Raw genomic sequence first — 24,713 nt, forward strand, 5'->3', positions numbered from 1 at the left:
GAGAAAATCTACAATAAAGCTAAAGGGAATTTGAGGAAGAGAAAAGCAATATTTACAGATGCAACAAGGTTTAAGGCTCAATCTGCAGTCATGGTAAATATTTATTAATATTGAACATATATGTTTTATAAATTGATCATTTGCACATAACTAATTGAACATTCCTTTTTTTTTCTTTTTTTTTGCTTGGTTTTTGCAGGAGTTGGATGAAGTTGGTGCCCCTGTGATTTTCTCTAATTCTCTTAATGACTCATCTGATCTAGTTGTACTAGATCCTTCACTATTTCAGGTTGTTTTCCTTGCAAAGTTTGAACATTTAGTTATAAATATATTAACATTATTATCTGATAAATGATCACTATATTATTTCAGGTTGATGCTTCTTTTCCGAAGCCACCTCCAAAATATTTTAGAAGAGGTGCTGATGTTGATAAAAATGTAGAATCATCGGACAAGGTAGATAGTAATATTTAATTCTTTAAAATGAATATTTAAATTTCTGTTTTTGAATGTCTTTACATTTTGTGTCAATTTTAGGAAAACAATTCAACAAATGAAACCTCAAATGATTCATATGTTCATGGAAGTACTAAAACCGATGCATGTACAAAAGTTAATGCATTATTGGCTACTAAAGCACCATCGGCTACTAAAGCACCATCGGCTACTAAAGCACCATCGGCTACTAAAGCACCATCGGTTAATAAAGCACCATCGGCTACTAAAGGAACATCAGCTACTAAAGCAAAAAAGGATCAGCAGAGATTTGAGTATGATATCAAGAGTGCATTTGACTTGGGACTTTCACCATCACCAATGGTTACTAAAGTTTCATCTGTTACTAAAGCTCCATCTGTTACTGAAGCTAAAGTTCAAGGACCTATTCATGCTTCAGAAATTATTCAAGTAGTACCTAAAGTTCAAGGATCTATTCAGGCTGAAAAAATTACTCAAGTTGGATCTAAGGTTCAAGGACCTAAAGTTTCATTGGTTACTAAACCTCCGTTGGGTACTAAAGGATCTCATCAATCTGCTAATGATCAAGCTTATTTGAAATTTAAGTATGATGCTTTTTTAGCTCTTTTTGATGAATCAATGGCTGCTGAAAAGGCCATTAAAAGTCAAGGATTTAGTAACTATTGATTATTGAGTTGAAAATTTGTACGTGCATTTATTTGTACTGAACATTTAGTTTAAATAGAATGAACATTGAGGTCAAACGTTTTGATCATTTATTTTTAATAGAATGAACATTGAGGTCAAGTAGTACGTGCTATTATTGTGTTTGAACATTTAGTTTTAATAGAATGAATATTGAGGTCAAACATTTTGAACATCACTATTTTTCATAATATTTTATGTTTGAATTTATTTTATGTTTTTTTAAGACATCCTTCTGAAGTTTATGAACATTTTAGTCAAATATATTCAACATTATCTACTTTTGTTTCCACTTGATTTTGAACAATACGTATTTGTCAATGTGTTTTCTATTTAAAGATTTTGAACAATACGTATTTCAAAGTGAATATTCTATATGAAAATTTTGAGCATTAAGTATTTTTAAAATGAACATTTTATTGAAATACAATGAATATTAGTAATTTTAAAATTGAACATTATATTGAAATACAATGAATATTAGTAATTTTCATATTGATTATTACTTATTTTCTCAATGAACATTGTTTAACGATATTAATCTTTATATATAATTTTCATAAAATCAAGCAGTTAATAAATATTTATCTTGTATGCATTATTGAGTTACAAATTTTGTTGTGCATTTGATTCAATACTGCAAAGGAAACTTAATATTAAACATAAAAGAAATGAACACTAAGTTATATGTTTTTGAACAAACCACCAAAATACCCAAATATTTACTTTACATTGTACTAAAAATCTATCTTTGTTTGTTAACCTTCTTACTATCTGCTTAATTTTTCATTAACTCCTCCATGCTTCATTTATGTTTGACTCATGCTTTTCATTTTGCTTTGAAAGCATTAGGAGACCACAGAAAGTGACACGAAGCTTCCTTATTTGATTTGTCTGTATATCAAAAATTAAAAATGTTTTATGAAATCCAAATATTAAATTATAAAATTAGGAATATAAAAGAAATTCAACAGACAGAACAATAAAACAGAAAAGACAAAAACAATAAAAATAATGAACAAAATACGAAAGAAGAATGAACAAAATTAAACTTACATCATTTGCCTTCAAGTCACATATCCATTTATGTTCTGGATCACCAGTATAGGTCTCCATGTGCTTCATGACATACACACCGCAGTTTGTATAGTCCTTCATGCTTCTCCATTTCATCTTGAGCAAATTCATTTCATACTTTTGCATTGGTTCTACCTCATAACCAAATGTGCCCATATATTTTGCAAAAGCATCCAACTGGAATTTTGGTTCAAAAATGTAAGATAATTATCTTTCGATGTTTCAAATATACATTTATGAATGATTTATTTCTTACCACAACTTCTGGGTGTCCCTCGTATTTAGCTTCAAATTTTACATTTCTTGGTAGAGGCCTGTTGTCAATTACATCCACAGTTGCATTGTAATGGTTGATGACTAGAAGATATAAGTGTTTTGCAGCAAGAACGGGGATGAATATCTGAAAAAGAGATAATTATTTAAGTTAAAAATAATGAATAATAATATACATTAAAATGAACATTAAAGTTTTAGGAATGGGTTAGAAGTTATATAGGTTACCTGTTTAAATTGATGAATGTTTTTGAAATTATAGTTATCCAGTTCTTCGTTAATCCTGCTTTTAAAATCATCAAGCCTTTTTTCGTAGGAGGATCCTGCTGGACATACCTTGTTTGTGCACATAATTGAAGGAAATAATGCCCTTGGTCCAAGTATGCATTCAATGTTAAGTCTAATATAATGCGGTTCAGTATTAATTAACAAGTTAATAATTCAGTGAGATCAAGTGAGCTGAATGCCTAGCTAGAGGCCGCTTCAGTTCAAGTGGAATTAATGATATTAATCCACAGCTTACTCTTGACTGAACCCGTAGGGTCACACAAATAGTACGTAAACGGATCAAGTATTTAATGGCATTAAATACTCCAACTATGGATATTCGGAATCGACGGATCTTGGTTTCAGTGGGAGCTGAGATCGTCACAGGCAAGAAATGAATACTCCGGAAACGATGATATTGCCGGAAACGGAAATATGGATCGTATCGGAAATATAAATATTATCCAAGTCGTAGATGTTGCCGGAAACGGAAACATGGTACGTATCGGAAAATATTATCGGAAATGGAAATATTGCCGGAATCGGAAATATTGCCGGAAACAGAAATATTGTCAGAATCGGAAATATTATCGGAATCGGAAAATAGTTCCGGAAACGGAAATATTAAATATTTGTTTGAAACGAAAATTAATTCCGGAATCGGAAATATTAAATATTGTTCGTATCGGAAATGAATTCCGGAATCGAGAATTTAATCGGAAGCGCATCGTACGAATTAGCATCGGACGAGGCCTGCCAGACGAAGGCCCAGCACGAAGCCGGGCCATCGCCCAGCAAGCCAAGCGCAATAACCACACGCCAAGCATGCGACCAGGCCCAGCGCAAAAGCCAGGCCCAGCCGAAGCTTGGGCGCGCGCGGGGGGCTGCGACGAGTGGGCTGGCGCTGTGCGTGGGCCGCAAGGCCTGCGTGCGGTGCTAGCGTATTACTCGTGTGTGTTACTCGGAATCCTAAGGCTATCGGGATTCGTAATATGATTAAATCTAATCCTAATAGATAAACTTTGTTTAATTAGAATCCTAGTAGGGTTGTAATTAAATAGATTTGTATTCTAATAGGATTATAATTCCTTTCCGTAAACTCTATAAATAAGTGCCTAGGGTCACATATTTATAACGAGTTTTTCAAGTATTCAAAGTGAGTTTTTGAGAGAAAAATTCAGTCACACAATTGCCTAAAAGTGCCGAAAATAATAGTACCTTAAGGGCGATTCTAGTTGGTCAATCTTAAGGCGGATCCGGACGTGCTGTGGACTATCTACGGAGGGACGACACTTGGAGTCCTAAAGACTTGTTCTTGTTCGGTTCGGGCGCAGCTAGGGAAGGCACGCAACAAAAAGTATGCATCTAAACTATGCTAAATGATTATGTGTAAATAATATGTATTCCTGGCTTTATGGTTTTTCCGCATGATTTATGAATTGTCATATGTATCATAACCTAACAGTGGTATCAGAGCCTCTTATTATTTTCATAATCTAAATTTCATGAACATGGTTAAATATTACAAATTTGCAAGAATTAAAAGGGGTGATTAATTTTCGTAATTGTTAATTAATTGCAAATTGCGTTTATTTAATTATACGTACGCAGTTTTTCGGCAGTTTCTTCGTTACTCATCCAAATCGAGTGATTTTTGTGTCAATTCCGCATGTAAAAGGCATTCTAAAATTTTGACAAAAAAAGGATTTTTCTGCCGAACCCAGAATTCTCAAATTCGAAGCCTTACTATGACTTTTCGAAGGTTTTAGTTTTTCGAATGCAAAATTTCGTAAATTTAAAATGTTAAATTAAATATTTGCGATTCTTGTTGATAAATCTTGAATTTTTGATTGACCTACTGTATATGTTTAACAAGTTTGAATGCCTAGCCTTGTTAATTATGCAATCTAATTTGTAATTATGATTAATTTGTTGAAAATTAGAATAATTTAGAATTAATTTGATTTTCATAATTAATTATAATTTAATTAGATACCTATGATTAAAAACCACCATAAAAATTGTAAATTTATGATAAATTTTAAATTTTTATGACCTAGGCTTGAATCCATGTTAATCGGAAATCAATTGAATAATAAATTTTCGATTTTTCGCCCTAAAATTATGAAATTAATATTATTTATTAATTTGTCATTAATTTTAAATATAAATTTTTTAAATTTTATGCGATTCGTTCATATAACTTGCACGCACAAAGCAATGGACGCTACGTGTTACCCTTAAGGGGTGTTGTATAGTGCGGGCATGCGACGACGAGCAAGGGAGCTCGTCGCCCATGCGACACGAATGCAATGAGCAAGGCCATGGTGCACGAGCACAAGGCAGCAGCCCTGCCTTGTGTCGTGGGCTATGAGCAATGGACGAATGGGCATGGGCGAAGGCAAGGCACGGCAGTCGCGTGTGGGCAGCAAGCGAGCTGCGCCACAACGCGCACTGCCTCGCACAAGCGCGCGCAGCCTCGCGCGCAGCGAGCGCAAGCTCGCGTGCCACGAGTGCTGCGCCCAGCGTCGATGCCTCGCATCAAGCGAGCGCTGGAGAGCGCGCACAGCGAGCGCTAGCGAGCGCGCGCAGCGAGCGCTGGCTCGCATCAAGCGAGCGCGCACAGCGAGCGCGCACAGCGAGCGATGGCTCGCAGGATCGAGCGCTGGCGAGCGCGCGCAGCGAGCGCTGGCGAGCGCGCGCAGCGAGCGCTGGCGAGCGCGCGCAGCGAGCGCTGGCGAGCGCGCGCAGCGAGCGCTGGCGAGCGCGCGCAGCGAGCGCTGGCGAGCGCGCGCAGCGAGCTCCAGCTCGCGTGATGTCTTGCGAAGGAGAGCAGCAGCAGCGATGCGAAGCAGCGCATGGGCTGCGCGCACATGGCCAGCGATGGCTGTGTGCGTGTGGCCCATGGGCGTGCATTGCGTGGGGTTGTTGCGTTGCGATTAGATCGTTTTGAAATTTTAATTTGAAATTTTCAGTTTACGTAATTTTAATTAATTTTAAAATTAATAATTTAAATTATTTTCTTGGATTTTAATTTTGAATATTGTAATTATAATAAATTTTATTTATTCTAATTATTTTACTAAAATTAAAATCATGAATTAATTTAAATACGACTGAAATTAAATTAAACTTTTTGGATTCAATTATAAATTTATATGAGCTTTAAATTTTAATTAAATTTGTATGTTTCCGGTTAGACTAGAAATACATTTTTATGTTTAAAATTAGTAAAGCATATGAATTTATTGGTTTAAGTGGGAGCCCTTTTAGTCATAAACTCTTGATTAGGTCTACAAATCCTTAAGGTTAAAACAACTTGATTAGAATTAATAAGGACTGAATAATTTGTAGATTATTGGTGCCCTTGATTAATTGATGCAAATGTTTATGTGATGCATAATGTGTTTTACTAACCAGCTATGTGGGCCATTCATGTTAATGAATGGATGAATGGTATATATTGTATATGTACGGTTTTGCAGGTTATGAAGTGACTAGTATGGCCCAAATAGGATAAAAAATATGGTATGCGTACCATTAATTTGAATGTAATTGGTCTAAAGTACCAAAGTTGTTTTTCAATTCAAATATGGTCTGCGTACCATCAAATAGTTGTAATTAGTTTTAATTATAGCTTATCCTATTTGAAGAAAATGGTGCCTCCCACGGAGATTTTCAAGACGGACTTTGAAGTTAAAGCTTCAAGATGAAGTCGGGCCATACTAGATCACATTTATCTTATGCATGTTATAAGTTATTTATTGCTTTTAAATATGTCTTAAAATGCATGAGATCAAAAGCTTGATTATGTTGCATGATTAAGGATTTTAGTTCACTTAAAATCTAACCAACATAGTAAGAGCCTTAAGTTCCAAACTTAAAAATTGAGTTAAAAGGTGCCATGCCAAAATATACACTTGCTTGGATATCCTTTACATCAATCTAGTAATAATTTTCGCTCAGCGAGGTGTTACTTATTGGTCTTAAAGGGGCAAGGTACACAAATAATTGTGAGTACACGTTAGTTTTGGTGAAACTCAACGATATAAGTAAGGAGTCCTTTTATGTCGTGGCAAAATCGATAGGTTTACCTAATAAGTTCTTAGACGTACCTATCAACCAAGAATAGTTTCTAGACTATTAGCAAAAGGCTTTTGCTTACTTAAAATGTTTTAGAATTGAGTCGACAAACTGTGCTTAATTCTTCAATGGTTTTAGGATCTTGGAATCATTTTATTCACACCTGCCGGAACAATAAATTCGAATAAAATGCTAATAACTTGTTGAAATTGCATGATTGCTTTAATTTTCAAGTTATTACTCATGATAAATGTTCAGACTTGCATGCTTCAATGTATGTTTTAATTATTGTTTATAATTAAATATCTTGCACTGCAGTAAATCCTTTTAGAAAGGTAACAGTAAATTTCCTCGATTGGTAGTGAATCCAAGAACGATTCACGGAAATGAGAGAAAATGAGCAATTTAAAATGTACGTTTCTTTTAGCGACTTTTATGGTTGTTTTCGAATATCAAAATCGAATGGCAAACCAATTGGTGCTTGTGAATTCAAAATACACTGTAGTTTTGAGATCATAAAGCATTGAGCTTAAACGCTCAGCTTTACCAATGGTTAACAACCTAATATCTTTGTCCATTTAATTCTCGAATGAGTCTAGTCCCTAGACATTCGAATAGATCGATGCTTAGAGAACTTTAGAAGCTTCTGGTAAGATCATCTAGTTGAAACAGAATATTCAACATAAATTAAATGGAAAGAACCTTGTTGGAGTGACATTGGACATGTCTAACAAAATATAAAAGTCAACACTAAAGAATTCAATTCTTAAGACTATAAGAAAGGGTACAAGAAATAGGAAAACAAGGAACAAATGAAAGGAATTTACGATTCCGTTTCTACCTATAAGTTTATGTTTAAAGAGAAGTGACCTAGCAATCAAACTTCCCTGGTATCATATACCGCTTGAGGTTCTTACTTCGGTAATAGCTCAAACAATGGAAGCTAGGCTACACTAATGGCCTACAAGTGGGAAATGAAGCATGGCAATGCTACATTAGTTGTAGGGTCATCTAGTTTGTTTTAAGTCCTTTCAAAGGCTGGAACTTAATGGCTATTTTGTTCCATAATCAGCATACCTAAATTTCTGCTTCAAACACAGAAAGACTCACATTCAAGAAAAACAAAAACAATGTTTGTTTGTTTATTTGAATGAAATGGTCAATTACAGGTTGAGTCAATATGCTTGATTAAAACAAACAACTCTTTAAAGAACTTTACTAGGTTCAAATCAACCCCTTGATTTGAGTTCCACTAATCTTTGGCATTGTTGCTTAGACCATATCAACAAGTTAACATTCATAAGCTCTATTTTGATGGACTTTTGAAAGTTGATTGATTTCTAGATCATTTTAAGACAACTAGTCTTACTTGTTGAAAGTAACAAAAGATATGAACTATTGTTAGAACGCCTAGACAATAGAGTTCAAAGCTAAAGAAAGATTTTATGACTTTATTATTTCACATGGATTTGAGTGAATATAGGTTTATTTACTCAAATGTGATATAAGTTGAATCTGTTTGGCTAGTTCAAAGATTCAGAAGTATAAAATCCACTTGGCAAGAAATCATAAAGATCTAGGTTAGATCATGTTGATGATTACTTAAAGAATGATCATCAATGATTGTGTGAAATAAAATTCACAATCTAGCTCCATAAGATATGGCATATCTAAGTTGGAATAATCGAAGTCGATTAGTAATTGATTCGATCAATGATGAATCATAAAGACTTTTCCTATAATTTCTAAAACAAAATGCTCAACTACCACCAAACTAAACCAAATTCGTCAAAGCTATTGAAAAGTAATTTCAGAATATCTTTTCATAATATATCTAAAGAGTTCCTAAACTCAGTGGGGGCTTAGTGTTTGTTATTCAACAAACTAAGGCCCCAAGTATAGATATATGTTTCATTGTGATTTATTCAAATGAGACACAAGGGTATTGTTTCTACCACGAATTTTTGAGAACATAATGTTTGTTTGCTCGAAATAATGTCCTTTTGGAGATTCGTTTCCAAAATGACAAGTGGGAGAAAATAGACCTCGAAAGTCTTCGAGGCGAACAACAAACATAAACGGACATTCCGGAGGCTTTTCGAAGTGCTTCAGAAAACCCGAACGTATTCTTTAAGGACTTTAGAAGTGGCTTTTAAAGAATAGACATCTCTTAGAAGACTTTTCAAGTGCTTCAAGGAGAACAGAATATTCAAAGGACTTTCAAGTGGTTATTGATATTCTATTGTTTGATGTTCTATACCCAAGTAGGCATAGAGTTCAAGTCACTGAAACTATGAGATTCTTCTATTAGATAGTGAAGAAACATGGAGTTCAGGTCACTGAAACTATGCAATTCTTCTATTAGATAGTAAAGAAACCTACAACTTACAGTCAAACTATTAGAAGTGACTTGTAAGAAAGCTATGACGAAACCCAGATTCCCTAAAATGGTTAGAGGCCATATATAGACTCAAATGTTTTAAATGGTTAGAGGCCATAAAACATACTCAATGTTTTGATGACAAAATTGAAATTTTGTTGATTTGCAAGAATAGTTTCACACCTATTGGTTGCAAGTTTGTTTTAAGGATAAAAACCATCAAACATGGAATTGTGTTCACACACAAAGCTAGATTAGTTGCTAAAGGTTACAAGAAAATTCATGGCATGGATTGTGTTGAAACCTCATGCAAAATCGTAATGCTTAAGTCTATAATTCAAGCAATGATTGCATATTGGTACATATGGCAATTGGATGACAAAACATCTTCCTCAGTCAAATGTTGGAAGAAACTATGTACATGGTATGTCATAGGATTTGTGGATCCAAATAAATGCTTGAAAAGAAAAGCTAGTTTATAAAATCTAAGTACAGATTTAAGCAAGCAATTGGGAATTAGAAATGTATTTTAGTGAAGCTAATAAGTATTTTAGTTTCATAAAATGTACATGATTCTTATAGATTTATAAGAAGTTTAGTGGGAGTACGTAAAACTTAATTGGTCCTATGTGTATCACACACATATCTCTCTATTGTGAAATAACATTCAAATGCTAATGACTTAGATTTGAAATTATTCATCAATGATGGACCATGGCAAAACTTAGTACATACTGGGTATTAAGATCTATTTACAAAGATCTTATAATATTGTTTTGGATTGAGTAATGGCATTTACTAAATCAAACACGAAATACTCCATTAGAGATATTCGACCCATGTGAATAAATCTAAGTAAAAAGATGTCTGAACTATGTATAAGCGTTTACTAAGTTAAACATCAAAGGATCTAAGTAAGATTCTTAACCTATATTATATGTCAAAGAATTTAGCTAGATTTAGTATCTACTGAAACTAGATGAGCTAAACTTACATGAATAGAATTCAATTGGGAATTATTCTGCAAAAGAATTTATCATGTATGATATAATATGAGGATCGCCAAAAACGTATCGTATGACTTTAGGCATGACGAACATATACCAATCTCTATTGATCTAAGTGAAGATCAACTAGATTGAGATCAAGAATACTTATGGTACTTGAAAAGGTACATAGGAATAGTTCTTGATTCAAGGAAATAAAGATATGCTAAATATTGATGCTACACGCATAAACACTGGCAAAGGATCAAGCAAGACCCTTTGGAGTTAACCATTTATAAGGACGAGCTATAGAGCATCGTGTTTTGAAATGGCAACATGGATTGGAGACCATGAGTTGTTGCGTGGGAAATTAAATATTAATTTCTATGTTCTAAGATACAACTGGAAAGTCTTCCACATATCTGTGAACTGGTTGGATAGGTAAATCCAAACAAAGCATCACTAGCAACCTATACAGTTGAAGTAAAAGTAATTATTGCCTAAGAAGCAATAAAACAGGGTTGTTTAAAGTTCTTCACTGAACTTGGGTAGATCACTTATCTGCTGGCTTGATGGTTCTTCATTGAAAAATGCGTAGAACCACTCTTGAAGCAAGAAAAACGTCTGCTAACTTGATGGTTCTTCATTGCAAAATGAGTAAAACCACCATCGAAGTAAGAAAGACTAGATCACATAATAAACAAACTCGAAAAGATCTTATCATCATATCTCGAAGAACATTCGATGAAAAGGATATTAAGATTGGCAAAGCATGATAACTAAACCTATGCAACAAGTGAGAAGCAACACTCACGTTGTAGCACTAGAAATCAAGCATAGCTTTGAATTCCATGAACTGTTTTAAAGATGGGTTTGAGGCCCATGGTTATAAAACATTGGGGTTGAACATTTATCATATATGAAATGTGTTTTCATATTCCATTTAATTTGTGGTTTATTAAATGATGAGTCCCTTCAATTTGACAATATATTCAAGATAGACTGTCAGGACCAGTCCTGTGACTAAGAAATGTCTATCAAGTGAACTTGAATGTCAAAGGTTGAAAATGGTCCCTAGTCGGAGTTTTCTATAAAATTGGACGCATAGAAAACGTTAAACGATTAGAATGCAAGATGACTAGTAGTTCTGTTTCTTGAACTATGTGGACATGGCAATGTCATAATCATTTGCATAGATACTTACTTTGGGAAGACTAGTATCGGACAAGACCTATGAAACTTTACTGTAAGAGATGAAAATCTGTCATAAGTAAATTTCATTAAAATTATTAGACACTAAATCCTCAATACCTGAGTGATTTGAGATTACTTGTTTGAGAACTGGTTGCTTTGACGTTGACCAACCGTCGCACCGTAAAAGGAGGCTATAAAGGCAACGCTCAGGTAATCACCTATCAAACGAAGTCTAATCTCAAGATCGCAAGATTGGGATTGTCCTCCCATAAATCGGGATGAGATGCTTAAAAGTTGTACAAGGCCACTCGGAGAGCTAGAAACTGTGAAATGCATGGCCGTGCTCGGATGAATCATAGGCTATGATTATCTGTTTATTTGATCAGTTGAACTCTGAAACCGAGGAACACCTCTGGACATAATAAGGATGACAACTCTTACCTTATGTTCAAGAGCAAGCATCGAGCGACAAAGGAATTAGGAAATGCACACTTGTCCCTAAGGACAAGTGGGAGACTGAAGGAAATAATGCCCTTGGTCCAAGTATGCATTCAATGTTAAGTCTAATATAATGCGGTTCAGTATTAATTAACAAGTTAATAATTCAGTGAGATCAAGTGAGCTGAATGCCTAGCTAGAGGCCGCTTCAGTTCAAGTGGAATTAATGATATTAATCCACAGCTTACTCTTGACTGAACCCGTAGGGTCACACAAATAGTACGTAAACGGATCAAGTATTTAATGGCATTAAATACTCCAACTATGGATATTCGGAATCGACGGATCTTGGTTTCAGTGGGAGCTGAGATCGTCACAGGCAAGAAATGAATACTCCGGAAACGATGATATTGCCGGAAACGGAAATATGGATCGTATCGGAAATATAAATATTATCCAAGTCGTAGATGTTGCCGAAAACGGAAACATGGTACGTATCGGAAAATATTATCGGAAATGGAAATATTGCCGGAATCGGAAATATTGCCGGAAACGGAAATATTGTCAGAATCGGAAATATTATCGGAATCGGAAAATAGTTCCGGAAACGGAAATATTAAATATTTGTTCGAAACGGAAATTAATTCCGGAATCGGAAATATTAAATATTGTTCGTATCGGAAATGAATTCCGGAATCGAGAATTTAATCGGAAGCGCATCGTACGAATTATCATCGGACGAGGCCTGCCAGACGAAGGCCCAGCACGAAGCCGGGCCATCGCCCAGCAAGCCAAGCGCAATAACCACACGCCAAGCATGCGACCAGGCCCAGCGCAAAAGCCAGGCCCAGGCGAAGCTAAGGCGCGCGCGCGGGGCTGCGACGAGTGGGCTGGCGCTGTGCGTGGGCCGCAAGGCCTGCGTGCGGTGCTAGCGTATTACTCGTGTGTGTTACTCGGAATCCTAAGGCTACCGGGATTCGTAATATGATCAAATCTAATCCTAATAGATAAACTTTGTTTAATTAGAATCCTAGTAGGGTTGTAATTAAATAGATTTGTATTCTAATAGGATTATAATTCCTTTCCGTAAACTCTATAAATAATTGCCTAGGGTCACATATTTATAACGAGTTTTTCAAGTATTCAAAGTGAGTTTTTGAGAGAAAAATTCAGTCACACAATTGCCTAAAAGTGCCGAAAATAATAGTACCTTAAGGGCGATTCTAGTTGGTCAATCTTAAGGCGGATCCGGACGTGCTGTGGACTATCTACGGAGGGACGACACTTGGAGTCCTAAATACTTGTTCTTGTTCGGTTCGGGCGCAGCTAGGGAAGGCACGCAACAAAGAGTATGCATCTAACTATGCTAAATGATTATGTGTAAATAATATGTATTCCTGGCTTTATGGTTTTTCCGCATGATTTATGAATTGTCATATGTATCATAACCTAACAATAATATGCTGCATTTAAAGATAATCAACATTCAATTAAAAAGATATGTAAAATTAGTTACAATGATAATGAACATTTCAATTTAATCATTCGTACTTTTTATCTTAATTTTGTTGAACATTAATTATTTCAATAATGAATATTCCATTTCAAACTTTTGAACATTATGTGTTGTAATTATGAACATTCTATTTAAATATATTAAACATTACTTGTTTTTATATTGAACATTCTTTGTAAGAAAATTGATCATTTTATATAAACAAAATGAACATTTTAAATAACATCAATTATTATACTTACATATGGAACTGTTGAAAGAAAGAGTTTATCTTTATGGCCCTTTGCATTTAGATACTTCGACCATGAATCAATCACACAGTCAACCACTTCCACTTCATCAACCAGTGTTTTCATGTCTTCTCTATTGATGTAGTTATATCCATCAAAATAAAGAACCTCACTACAAACAGGAAGAAAATTAGGAGGAAGTATTCGAATTTAAATTTTAAATTACTTTTACGTGAAATTAAAGAAAATACCTGTTGTCCTGACCACTTAAGACATAATCTTCTAGGCTTTGATGCATTGTGTCCAGATTTTTGAACAAGTCTCGATACTTGACCAAATATGGAGAAGAGAAGGCAGCCGGTAGTTTGTGAATCCTCTGAGGTCTTTTTCCTTCGTCACCTTTCTCATTTCTGTATATACAAAAAATTTAACAAAAAATCGACATAATTATAAAAAGAACATATAAGATTAAGAGTACGAACATATAAGATAAATAAAGAGAAAGAATATAAAATTCCAGAAGAAGAACCAAGAAGTTAACAGGTTTGAACAAGAAAGAACAAATAATTTTAAAGTATGAACATATAAAGTAAAAGAATGAACAAAAAGTACAAAAAGAAAGAACATAACACTCCAGAAGAATGATCCAAGAATTTAACAAGTTTGAAAAAGAAAGAACAAAAACTAGAAGAGTATGAACATATTAAACACGTTTGAACAAAACGTATAAAAAGAATGAATATTAACGAAAAACAAAAATATTAAAAAATTAAATCATGACATTTTAAATAACCAAAACATTATTATGTCTTTAAAATTGTTTTCATAATATAACCAAAGTTTCACAAATACAAATTCAGTCTGAATACAGTTAAAATTTACCCTTCTCCTTCATCTTCTTTTTCCTCTTTGTCTTCAAAAATTTCGTCCAATTTCAAATCTGTTTTTGTGCTTGAAATTAATGTTGATATTGAGAATTCATTCACTGGAGTTTTGGTGAAGGAAGAGAAGATTGTTCTGCACCAACAGATTGTTCAGCTTCCACTGCTTTTTGCACCTGCGACTGTGTAGGAGTATGAGGTTATGCTGGCTCCTCTACCATTTGTGTTGCAACCTTGTTCTCAAGCACTTGTGGTTCAACATTTTCATTTGTTTTATATGTTGCAGGCTGCTCCTCAACCCCATCTGTTGTAACCTTCTTCTTAATCACTTGTGGTGCAGGATCCTTTTCATTACTCACTTCTGGTGCAGGCTTCTCTTGAATTACATTAGTTACAGGCATCATTTCTGATACATGCAACTCAGGCTCCACTGTAGCTGCATCCAAGCTCACAATCTTCTCTTCTTGTACAACAATGTTCTCCACTGTTGTTTTTGGTTCTTCTGAAGCTGGTTCACTCACTTCTGATTCTGCTTGGATCATTTTCTTAGCTTTTGCAATTTCATTTTCTTTTTTCTCTTCCTCCCTTCTTTGTTTTAGATTCAGCATAGCAGAAGCCAAAGATTCATCTATTTCTTCCAGTGAAAAACTTGGCGTAGAGGTGGATGTACCAGCTTTCTGACCTTTCAACTTGTCATCATCTACCATCGGTGATGGTGTAAGTCCCAAGTCGAAAGCTTTCTTGATATTATCCTTTTTTGCTTTCTTTTTCTCCAGATCAATTGCATCCAACAACTCTTTTTCTTTCTCCAATAGAGCCTTAATGAAGTCATCAGACCACTCATCTTGGCTTAATGATGGTTCTTTTGCCATTTTTGACAAGAACTCTTCCACTTTAGATACCAACTCATTTCCTGGGAAGAATTCTTGCGCCTTCTTCAGTGAATCAGAAAGCTTTGACAAATTGTCACCAACAGCTTGAATTATACCCACAAACTCATCCATAAACTCCTGTGTTTTAAAACCCATTGACATACATTAGGGAATAGTAAACTTTTAGGTGTTTCAGTTTGAACATTTATAAGTAAAAGTATGAACAACTATATATACTGAATGACACTTGTGCACATACACAATATATAATTAAAGAGGCTTAAACACTTATTTTTATCATTTATTGATACAGTTTGAATAAATAACCAAAGAGGTTTGAACATTTTATTACTTTCTGTATATAATGCACTAATTCTTCATTATGTTATTATATGGATTAGAGAGGTATGAACATTATATGCAAAAATAAAGAACATTTAAGCAAAGGGTTATGAACATTTATTTATATATGTTCTAAAAGTATTTTTTAACATATTAAAGGAAGGAACATAAAATTAATATTACACATATTTATATTTTGCAGAAGAATTAACTTTAATCTATTAGAATGTGATGTATTTAGCAATACCTTGCGAGTTTGTTTTTCTTCAATATTGATTTTGGGTAACACCTTCCCCAATCCAAAGCCACTTTCCTCCAATTTATTCCGTTTTTGTCCTATTTCCTTTGTATAGCAGGACACAAGTGGAATTCGTCTTGGAGGAAAAAAGTTCATTCTTTGAACTCTGTCAAAATAGAAAATCTGACATAAAAAGTATAAGTGTTAGAAAAACCCTATGATTGATCAAGTAGATTAAAATCATAAATTTAGAAGGTGTAAATTATGTTATACCGTCAACAACGGCAATGGTCCTGTGAAAAATGTTGCTTTGTCCTTTAGTTTCAGGTTTTTTTTATACTGTGCAGTAGTTGAGAGCAGTGCCTCCCACACATACTTGCACCAGTTCAAGTTCTGGATCTGCTCATGATTCATCATTGAGAACAAAAATTTGAAGTATGCTTGGTTTGACAATGTGCTTTTGATCAACGTGTTGACAGTCACCACCAAGAAGCTTGTAATGAAATTTGCATCCGGTCCAGCCTCAATTTGGTCTTCTCGACTGTAGTACTTCAAAATTTTCTGAACTGATGGGACCTTATTCCCAAGAGGATTCCACTTTGAATCTACAAAGATCTTTTTCCAACTGTTTTTTTAATGAACAAAATCTAATTAAGATAAACATTCCCAAATAGAAAGGACAAACAATATAAAAAGAAAGAACAAACGCAACAAGAACTATGAACAATTATGAACAATTATATGAATCAGGGTTATAGAAAAAGAACAAGCATATACATATGAACAAAATTTAATTAAGAAAAACAAAATTTCATTAAATATGAACAAAATTTAATTAGGATTCCACTTTTCATGTATTAATGTCTTCTTCAATCTGTTTTTTGAACATATGACTGAAAACTTTGAACATAAAGGAAAACAACTTTGAACATATTGGAGAAAAGCTTTGAACATATTGGAGAAGCTTTAAACATAATAGGGAATTGTTTTGAACATAATTGATAAAAACTTTGAACATAAGGAGGAAAAACTATGAATAATTGTATGAGATAAACGCAGAAAAATCTTTTTCTCATTATAATTGTATGAGATAAACTTTCAAATTCTGAATGTATATTAAGCCATACACAATTGAACAAATAACTTTAAGTAAAAGAACATTTATAGTACATGCATAATGCAGTTAGATTTTTGAACTCTATAACATATTAAAAATAAAAGTATAGACTTAAGATCATTTACCTTGCCATGAATGCAGAAAATTCTTCACTAGCCTTGTCAGACTTTGCCTCAACTATTTCTACTTCACCGCTAGGAAGACCATATATCTTTTTCACGTCCTCAAATTCTATCAGAATTTTCTCATTCTTTGGCAGATAAAGATTTTGGCTGTTTTCCTCAAAGTTGTTACACAGCCATGTAACAAATTGTTGGGATGAAGTAGGTAGCTGGAAATCTAGCAATGCTCCTAGACCAATATTCCGAACGGCCTCCTTCTTCTGTTCATTTATCATGGAAATGAAAGTGATGAATTTTCCGTGTCCTCCTCTAACACCAGTTTTTTCTTGCTCTTCTTCTTCTACTCTCTCCTTGTAAACAGCGATTGATTTCATTGGTTTCTTTCTTGCAGGAACTTCTTTGGTAATCATCGCCAAAGGGGAAGCCTCCCGTTCCACAATTAAATCTGATTAACAAAGCCAAAAATTAATGCAGGAATAATAAGAATAAAAATAAATTACATATATTCATTCAAGTATTTTTATTTTTACCCTTTTCTGAATTGTAAATATCATCATTTTCATTCTCTTCCTTCCCTTCCCAATCCTCATCAGCTATTTTTCTCTTTCGTTTCTTTTCAGCAGGTAGGTTTGCTTTTGGTGTTGTTCTTTTTGATGCAGGAAAAGGAACACATATAAATGAGTTTTAATAACAATCCTAGAATATTTTATCTTATGGAAAACAAATAAATTTTAGTCTTACCTATTTCTTGTCTTTGTTTTTCGAACATAAGCAACCTATCCTTCACTGGTACTGTTTGCTCTGTTAGAGAAGAACATAGAATTAAGAAGTTTTGATAAATATGTAATACAATGTTTAACATTTTATTATTCTAAATATATATACTTTTTTTCATCTTTTTTTGTTGTTTCACTTCTTCTTCTTCCCATTCTTCGTCTTCCTCATCTTCCTCATCTTCTTCCTCTTCTTCCTCTTCTTCCTCAGTTTTCTCTTCATCCTCTTCTTCTTGAACCTCTTCTTCTTGTTCCTTTCTTTTTTTCAAACTTTCTTTCATTTTCCTTTTCCCTTTAGCTATGACTTCTGCAAGTCCTGTCAATAGAACAAAATGGTAAAATTGTTTGAACATATGACCAAAAAACTTTGAATAATTGTAAATTTTAACATATGTCCAAAAACTTTAAACATATGATAAAAAACTTCAAACATTATGCAGAAAACTTTGAACTTAATATAGAAAATTTTTGAACATGATGGAGAAAAACTTTGAACATATAACCAAAAATTTTGAATAACTGTATGAGATAAAAACAGAGAGAATTTTTATCCAAACAAAAATAACATTTTATGATAAATAAATGAACATTCCATGAAATTTTTTTGAACAATGTTAAATTTTATTAAGTTCAAAGTTATTTTATCATATGTTCAAAGTTTTTTGAACATATGATAAAAAACTTGAAACATAATTCAGAAAACTTGAACTTAATATAGAAATATTTTGAACATGATGGAAAATAACTTTGAACATATAACCAAAAACTTTGAATAACTGAGATAAAAACAGAAAGAATTTTTATGCAAACAAAAATAACATTTTATGATAACCAAATTAAAATTCCATGAAAAAACTTTGAACAATGTTAAATGTAAAACCTGTTTTCTGTTCATCTTTCACTTCTTCAGTATCCTTTTTCTTGTTTCTTTTCGTTGCAATCCTAAGAGGAAGAATTCTTCCTTTAACAGATGCTTTTTTCTCAACTCCTGTAAAAAAGATAATAATGTATTTAATATATTAACATTTTATCAAATATCTTATATTATTGTTTAACATTTTTTTTGTATGTATATTTACCTTTTTGCTTTTTTGTTTTTGTGATCTCAACATCCAAAGGCTCATCCTCAACTTCTTTCTCAGCCACTTTCCTTTTCTTTGGAGTATTTGTTACTTTGGAAGTAACTTCAGAAACATCTACATTAATAACAAATACTAAGTACAACTTACATAATAATATATTTGATCATTTATTGAAATAAGATTGAACAATGTAAATATTTACCTTTTCCATCAAATTCTTCTCTGGTAACTATTTCAGCACAAACATTTTCTTGCACTTTCACCATTGATCTTGTACTTCTTCTCGGATTGTATGAATCTGATATGTTGTGCAACTTCTTTTGTAGTGCTTCATCAATATATATATTTTGAATGGCTTTCTTCTTGTTAGCAGTTGTCTTCCTTCCTTTTCTTGTTCCATTACCACCATTGGTTGGATCTGCACTCTCTGAAGCATTTACATTTCCAACCACCTTGGCAATTGCTTTTGTGGCATCATCATCTTCTTTTTTATTTCTCTCAGCTTCTCTTTCCTTTCTCTCAGCTTCTTTCCTTTCCGCTTCCTCTATCAACTCTTTGTTGTTTTTAGCAATAAGCTGACTCATTTTATCTTCATATTCTTTCTTTCTTTCCTCAATATCCTTCTTCTTTGCTTCAGCTTTATCTTCTTCTTCCTTTTTCTTATTAGCCTCCATCCTCTTGTTTTCAGCTTCTTTCTTCTCAGCTTCTCTTTCGGCATCAGCTGCAGATGCCTTTTCCTCAGCCAATCTTCGGGCTTCTGCGTCAGCTGCAGATGCCTTTTCCTCAGCCACTCTTTTGGCTTCTGCATCAGCTGCATATGCCTTTTCCTCAACCAGTCTTTTGGCTTCTTTCTCAGCTGCAGATGCCTTTTCCTCGGCGACTCTTTTGGTTTCTGCATCAGCAGCAGGTGCCCTTTTCTCAGCTCCTATTTTTGCAGCTACGGCAGGTGTAGCTATCCTCTCCTCAGCTTCTTTGCTGGCTTTTGCAGCAGCTGCAGCTACCATTGCTGCATCCTTTTTTTTTTGTTGTTCTGCTTTATGCTCTTTGCTAAAAGTTGTTTCACTAACATGTTGCCCCTGATAAACAAAGTACAAAAAAATTCTATAAATTAAACCAAAAAAAGTGTGATCATATATATGAAAACGTATGAACAATATCATTTAAATATAAACTTACAAATAAACAAGAAAGAAAAAGCTGTTCAATAATAAAGAATAACCCATAAAAAATAAAGAACAAACAATTCCAAATGAATGAACAAACAATGAAACAATTATGAACAAATATGCAGAAGAAAATGAATTGTTAAAAAAAGTAAAATTGTACCTATTTTTTGTAGCAATCTTTTTTTGTACCATAGATTTTGAAGGATCTTCTTGATCTACTTCACTGTTTTTTGAATAAGATATTGTTAATATACATGCTATTTTATATAAAATTAAGAACGATTCAACTAAATTGAAAATTCATATTATTACCTTGATGTTTTTTGAACTTCGGACTGAGATTTTGATGAAGATTTCTCAGTAACTTCAGGCTGGGATTTTGATGAAGATTTGTCGTCTTCTTCACTGTAATTTGAATAATAAGGTGTAAACGTACAAATCATTTTATATAAATTAATAAAAAAAAAATTATTCAAAAAGCTAAAAATAGACATTATATTATACCTCAATGATTTTTGAACTTCTGTCTCAGAAGTTGAAGATGCATTTCCATCTCCTTCACTGTATTTTTTATTAATATGATGTTAATGGACACATTATATTATATAATATTAAAAATTATTCAAATTTAAAACAAAATTGATATTATCTTATACCTTAATACTTTCTGAACCTCTGGCTGGGATTTAGTTGGTCTTCGCTTAAATTTGAGTATTAACCTTTGTGGTTGTTCTCTAGATTTTATAAATGTATAACTAATGAGTGTCCAGAGCAAAATACAGTTTGAAGAAATGAATATTTTATGAAAACAAAATGATCATTTAACATAAAAACAGTTATCATGAGTTTTAATATTAAAAAGGACTTAAGAATTGAACAAAAGTTCAAACATTGAAATTATGAATATAGCAGTTGAAATAATTGAACATTTTCTAAACCAAACTTAGTATATCAGAGTAAACGAACATTTTATAAAAAGGAATTGAATATTTTACCAAAATGAATTGAATATTTTATCAAAATGAGTGTAGTTTTAAAATTTTACGATAGAAAAATTGAATATTAGTACAAAGAACATTTCCATTATGAATATAATTCTAGAAGTAATTCATAGTATATTCAAAAACAAAACTCAGTAACAAAATATATTCCAGAAAAAAATTGAACATTTTTAAAAAAGAAAATGAATATTTTATAAAAATATATTGAACATTTTATATAAAAAAAAATGAATATTTTATCAAAATATATTGAACATTTTGCAGACAGACAGTTATCATGAGTTCTGGACTTAGTTTTTTGGACATAGGAATGAACAAATGTTCAAATCATTTTAATTATATATATAACATTCGAAATAATTCAGTATTCCTAAAGAAAACTCAGTAGACCAAAAAGTATATCCAGTGTGGAATATATGAACATTTTTCAAAAAGATATTGAATATTCTGCTATAATCCATTGATCATTTTGCCTAAGATAGTTATCATGAGTTCTCGAGTTAATTTATTTTACAGAGGAATGAACAAAACTCAGTAGACCAAAATGAATATTTAGCTTAAACAATATGAACATTTACACATAAATTGAACATCTAACATAAGGATAGAAAAACTCAACAAAAGTTCATCACATTTACATTATTATAATAATATTTGAAATAATTGACATTCCCAATCCAAATTTTAATCATCAATAAGATTATTCTTAAATCTCTATGAATATGAACAATGTATCATTATTTTGTAATTGTATCAAATGTCTAAAACGGCACATTCGTAAATTAAATAGAAATTGATATTCAAAAACATAAAAATTACTTACTGGACTTTGTCTATTTGCTTTCCAGTTTCAATTTCATTCTCAATTTGGTATTGTCCAGTTCTGTGACCAAAAAACCAATAGTTAGGGTTTGGTAAAATCACTTCGCAACGAAAATGAACATTAACATAAAATTGATTGATCATTAACATAAAATTGATTGAACATATGTAAATTAAAATGAATTTTATCTACGAAAACTTAAAATAACATACTCCGTCATGTCTGTGACCAAAAAACCAATAGTTAGGGTTTGGTAAAACACTTCGCAACGAAAATGAACATTACATAAAATTGATTGAACATTAACATAAAATTGATTGAACATATGTAAATTAAAATCAATTTTATCTACGAAAACTTAAAATAACTTACTCTGTCATGTCTGATTGCTTTTCAGTGCCGATTTTTGGCTGTTCACTAGATCTTCCAGTACTATAGCAAAAAAATCAGAAGTTAGGGTTTGTTAACATCATAAACCAAAAAAATTGACCATTATAATGAAATTATTTGATCATTATAATTAAAAATACTGAAAATAACTAAATTAAACAGATATTTAACTATTTAAACAGTTGCATGTACGAAATCTGAAATTAAATTACATACGTTTCTTTTTTTTTTTCTTTCGGCATCTTCGTTTTTCTGAAATAGAACGAAAATAAACAAAATTAGATTTCATATTTAGTTCGAAAATAAAATCGAAATATCAGAATCATTTCTAATTACTTACTTTTTGCTTTTCGTTGGATTTTGTAGCTTGTTCATGTCAATTTCATCTCGAACATCCATTTTTCTCCTTTTTTTTCACCAAAAAGAAGGCACAGATTTCTTCTCTTGATATTTTCTGCAAATTCAGCTTAAATAATGAAGATTAGTAGCGGTTTGAAGAGAGAGAAAGTAAATTGAGGTGGTTGCAGGAAGTTTAATGGCGGTTTTAGGAGAGAGAAAGCAATCAACGTAGATGAGTGGGCGGAGGAGAGAGAAAATTTTTTGCGTGCTGAGAATTTGAACGGTTTTCGAAATGATTTTTTTTTTGTATTTATAGGCGATTCCTGCGCGAAATTATTACCCTCACGTGCCATTTTTTTTTAAAAAAATTAACTACCCGCGCGTGGGATTCACGCGCCTAACAATGGTAGGGGGTACTGGCTGTACCTGGGTAGTTTATGAAAAACGACGTTGCGCGTCGTTTTGGGCAGCGGGTACAACCAAGATGGCTGTACATGGGTATAGCAATTAGGGGTATGAGTGGGGAGACTTTGATGCGAAGGGAATGGGGTGTATAGAGTTGACCACTTATGGCCCGACCTGATCCGATTCCGGGATCAAAAGGCAGATTCGGTTTAGTCTAATTAGACTGACATCTCGCTTTCGCGTCTTTGAATTTAAAGCTGGATCCGTCTTGTGGTTTGCTTTAGTAGCCTCTAGACTTGCCAAAATTTGATCCGACCAAGAAACGACCCGAAGATACAGAGTCTTGAACGAAAATTTGTGACCCTAACTTGATTTTAACTCAACCCGAACAAACCGGAAGTAAAGGGTCAAAATCAGACCGAACTCGTTCTTGATCCGGCTGATTGAAAATTGTTGTACTTGTAGTAATAAACACAATAAACATGTTATTGTTACTATTGTTGGGTGTAATATGATTTCGATTTGAATTAATACGCCATTTTATGGTTGAATTTGACTACCTGTATCTTGTATATGATAATTTGCCATTTTGTGCGCATATTTTATATATTGTATTGATATACGGTTAAATTTATTACGCAAATAAAAAAATATAATACGCGTTTTAAAATCTCTCTCCCCGTTAGTCGACCCGAACTCGAAAGTTCTAAGTACGTCATGAACCAAACATTTACAAACCCGCACCCGAAAGTGACCGACTTGAATTAACCAAAACTTGCAGATCTAGTTAGCTCTGATTTTGTGGTTTTATGAGGAAATTGGGGCTGATGCGCCAGATACAATTTATGGTTCATAACTCATAAGTCATTGTTCTATAAGAAGAGGTCTCAATGTTCAACAATATAAAACCAAATATTAACGAGCATGGTAAATCGGTAATACTATGTAGGATTTTCTAGTTCAAATTTGTAGGGCATTGATAAGTGAGTAATGGTACCTCTGTCCCTTTTTGTTTTGTATGTATTTTGGTTAGGGTATCTCATTTGTTCTTTACATTGAGAATCTTTTATTTGATATAGCAATATGTGTACTATCCTTAATTGGTTTAAAAAATAATAAGGGTCTTGATTTGGTCAGAGGAGTAACTAATAAGGGCCTCCTCCTCGATTTGGTCTGACAAAACTTAGTCGAACCATGAGCCGGCTTGACAAAGGTAGACCCGTCAATTGACACCACACTTAAGGTAGACCCGTGAATTGGCACGACACTTAAGGTAGACCTATGAATTGGTACGTCACATAGACCTAACTTAGGGATGACCGGTACAATTTGTACATTTTGAATTGTGCAATCTAATCATGGCTCAACAAACATATCAACACGATCCACTATAAAACCTACTTATGTAACTCTATTAGAAAAATAGTCATCAAGTTTTTATATATTTTCATCCACTTCGGTTCATGTCATGTTTAGATCGCTGGTTAAATATTTCGTACAAAGTACTATGTAGCTTTTAACTCTGATATTAGTCACAAAATCACCATACCTTTAATA

At 33.1% G+C, this 24,713-nt stretch overlaps 1 protein-coding gene across 1 annotated transcript; it reads right to left on the reverse strand.

Annotated features, from left to right (window-relative positions):
- Positions 1–1,950: 1,950 nt before the first annotated feature.
- On the reverse strand, positions 1,951–22,811 carry LOC130472001 (uncharacterized). The gene is made up of 23 exons (XM_056842404.1): positions 22,753–22,811; positions 22,395–22,454; positions 22,023–22,082; positions 20,855–20,932; positions 20,703–20,759; positions 20,511–20,603; positions 20,388–20,421; positions 19,235–20,108; positions 19,030–19,146; positions 18,831–18,938; positions 18,063–18,266; positions 17,954–17,978; positions 17,708–17,823; positions 17,181–17,622; positions 16,212–16,563; positions 15,948–16,121; positions 14,705–15,496; positions 14,592–14,662; positions 13,857–14,015; positions 13,618–13,738; positions 2,495–2,638; positions 2,218–2,415; positions 1,951–2,055 (listed from the first exon to the last, which is right to left on the reverse strand). The coding sequence occupies exons 1-23, from the start codon at positions 22,809–22,811 to the stop codon at positions 1,951–1,953; spliced, it is 4,443 nt and encodes a 1,480-aa protein (XP_056698382.1).
- Positions 22,812–24,713: the final 1,902 nt, after the last annotated feature.

The sequence above is a fragment of the Spinacia oleracea genome, chromosome 4 (assembly GCF_020520425.1).
Source record: "Spinacia oleracea cultivar Varoflay chromosome 4, BTI_SOV_V1, whole genome shotgun sequence".
Taxonomy (NCBI): Eukaryota; Viridiplantae; Streptophyta; class Magnoliopsida; order Caryophyllales; family Amaranthaceae; genus Spinacia; species Spinacia oleracea.

Bases quoted from the DNA above. Each gene is read 5' to 3' on its own strand.
- LOC130472001 (XM_056842404.1), bottom strand. From the start codon at position 22,811: ATGGATGTTCGAGATGAAATTGACATGAACAAGCTACAAAATCCAACG. The intron at 19,147-19,234 runs GTAAATATTTAC...TTATTAATGTAG, and splicing joins AGAAGAATTTGATGGAAAAG to ATGTTTCTGAAGTTACTTCC. The intron at 2,416-2,494 runs GTAAGAAATAAA...CCAAAATTCCAG, and splicing joins AGGGACACCCAGAAGTTGTG to TTGGATGCTTTTGCAAAATA.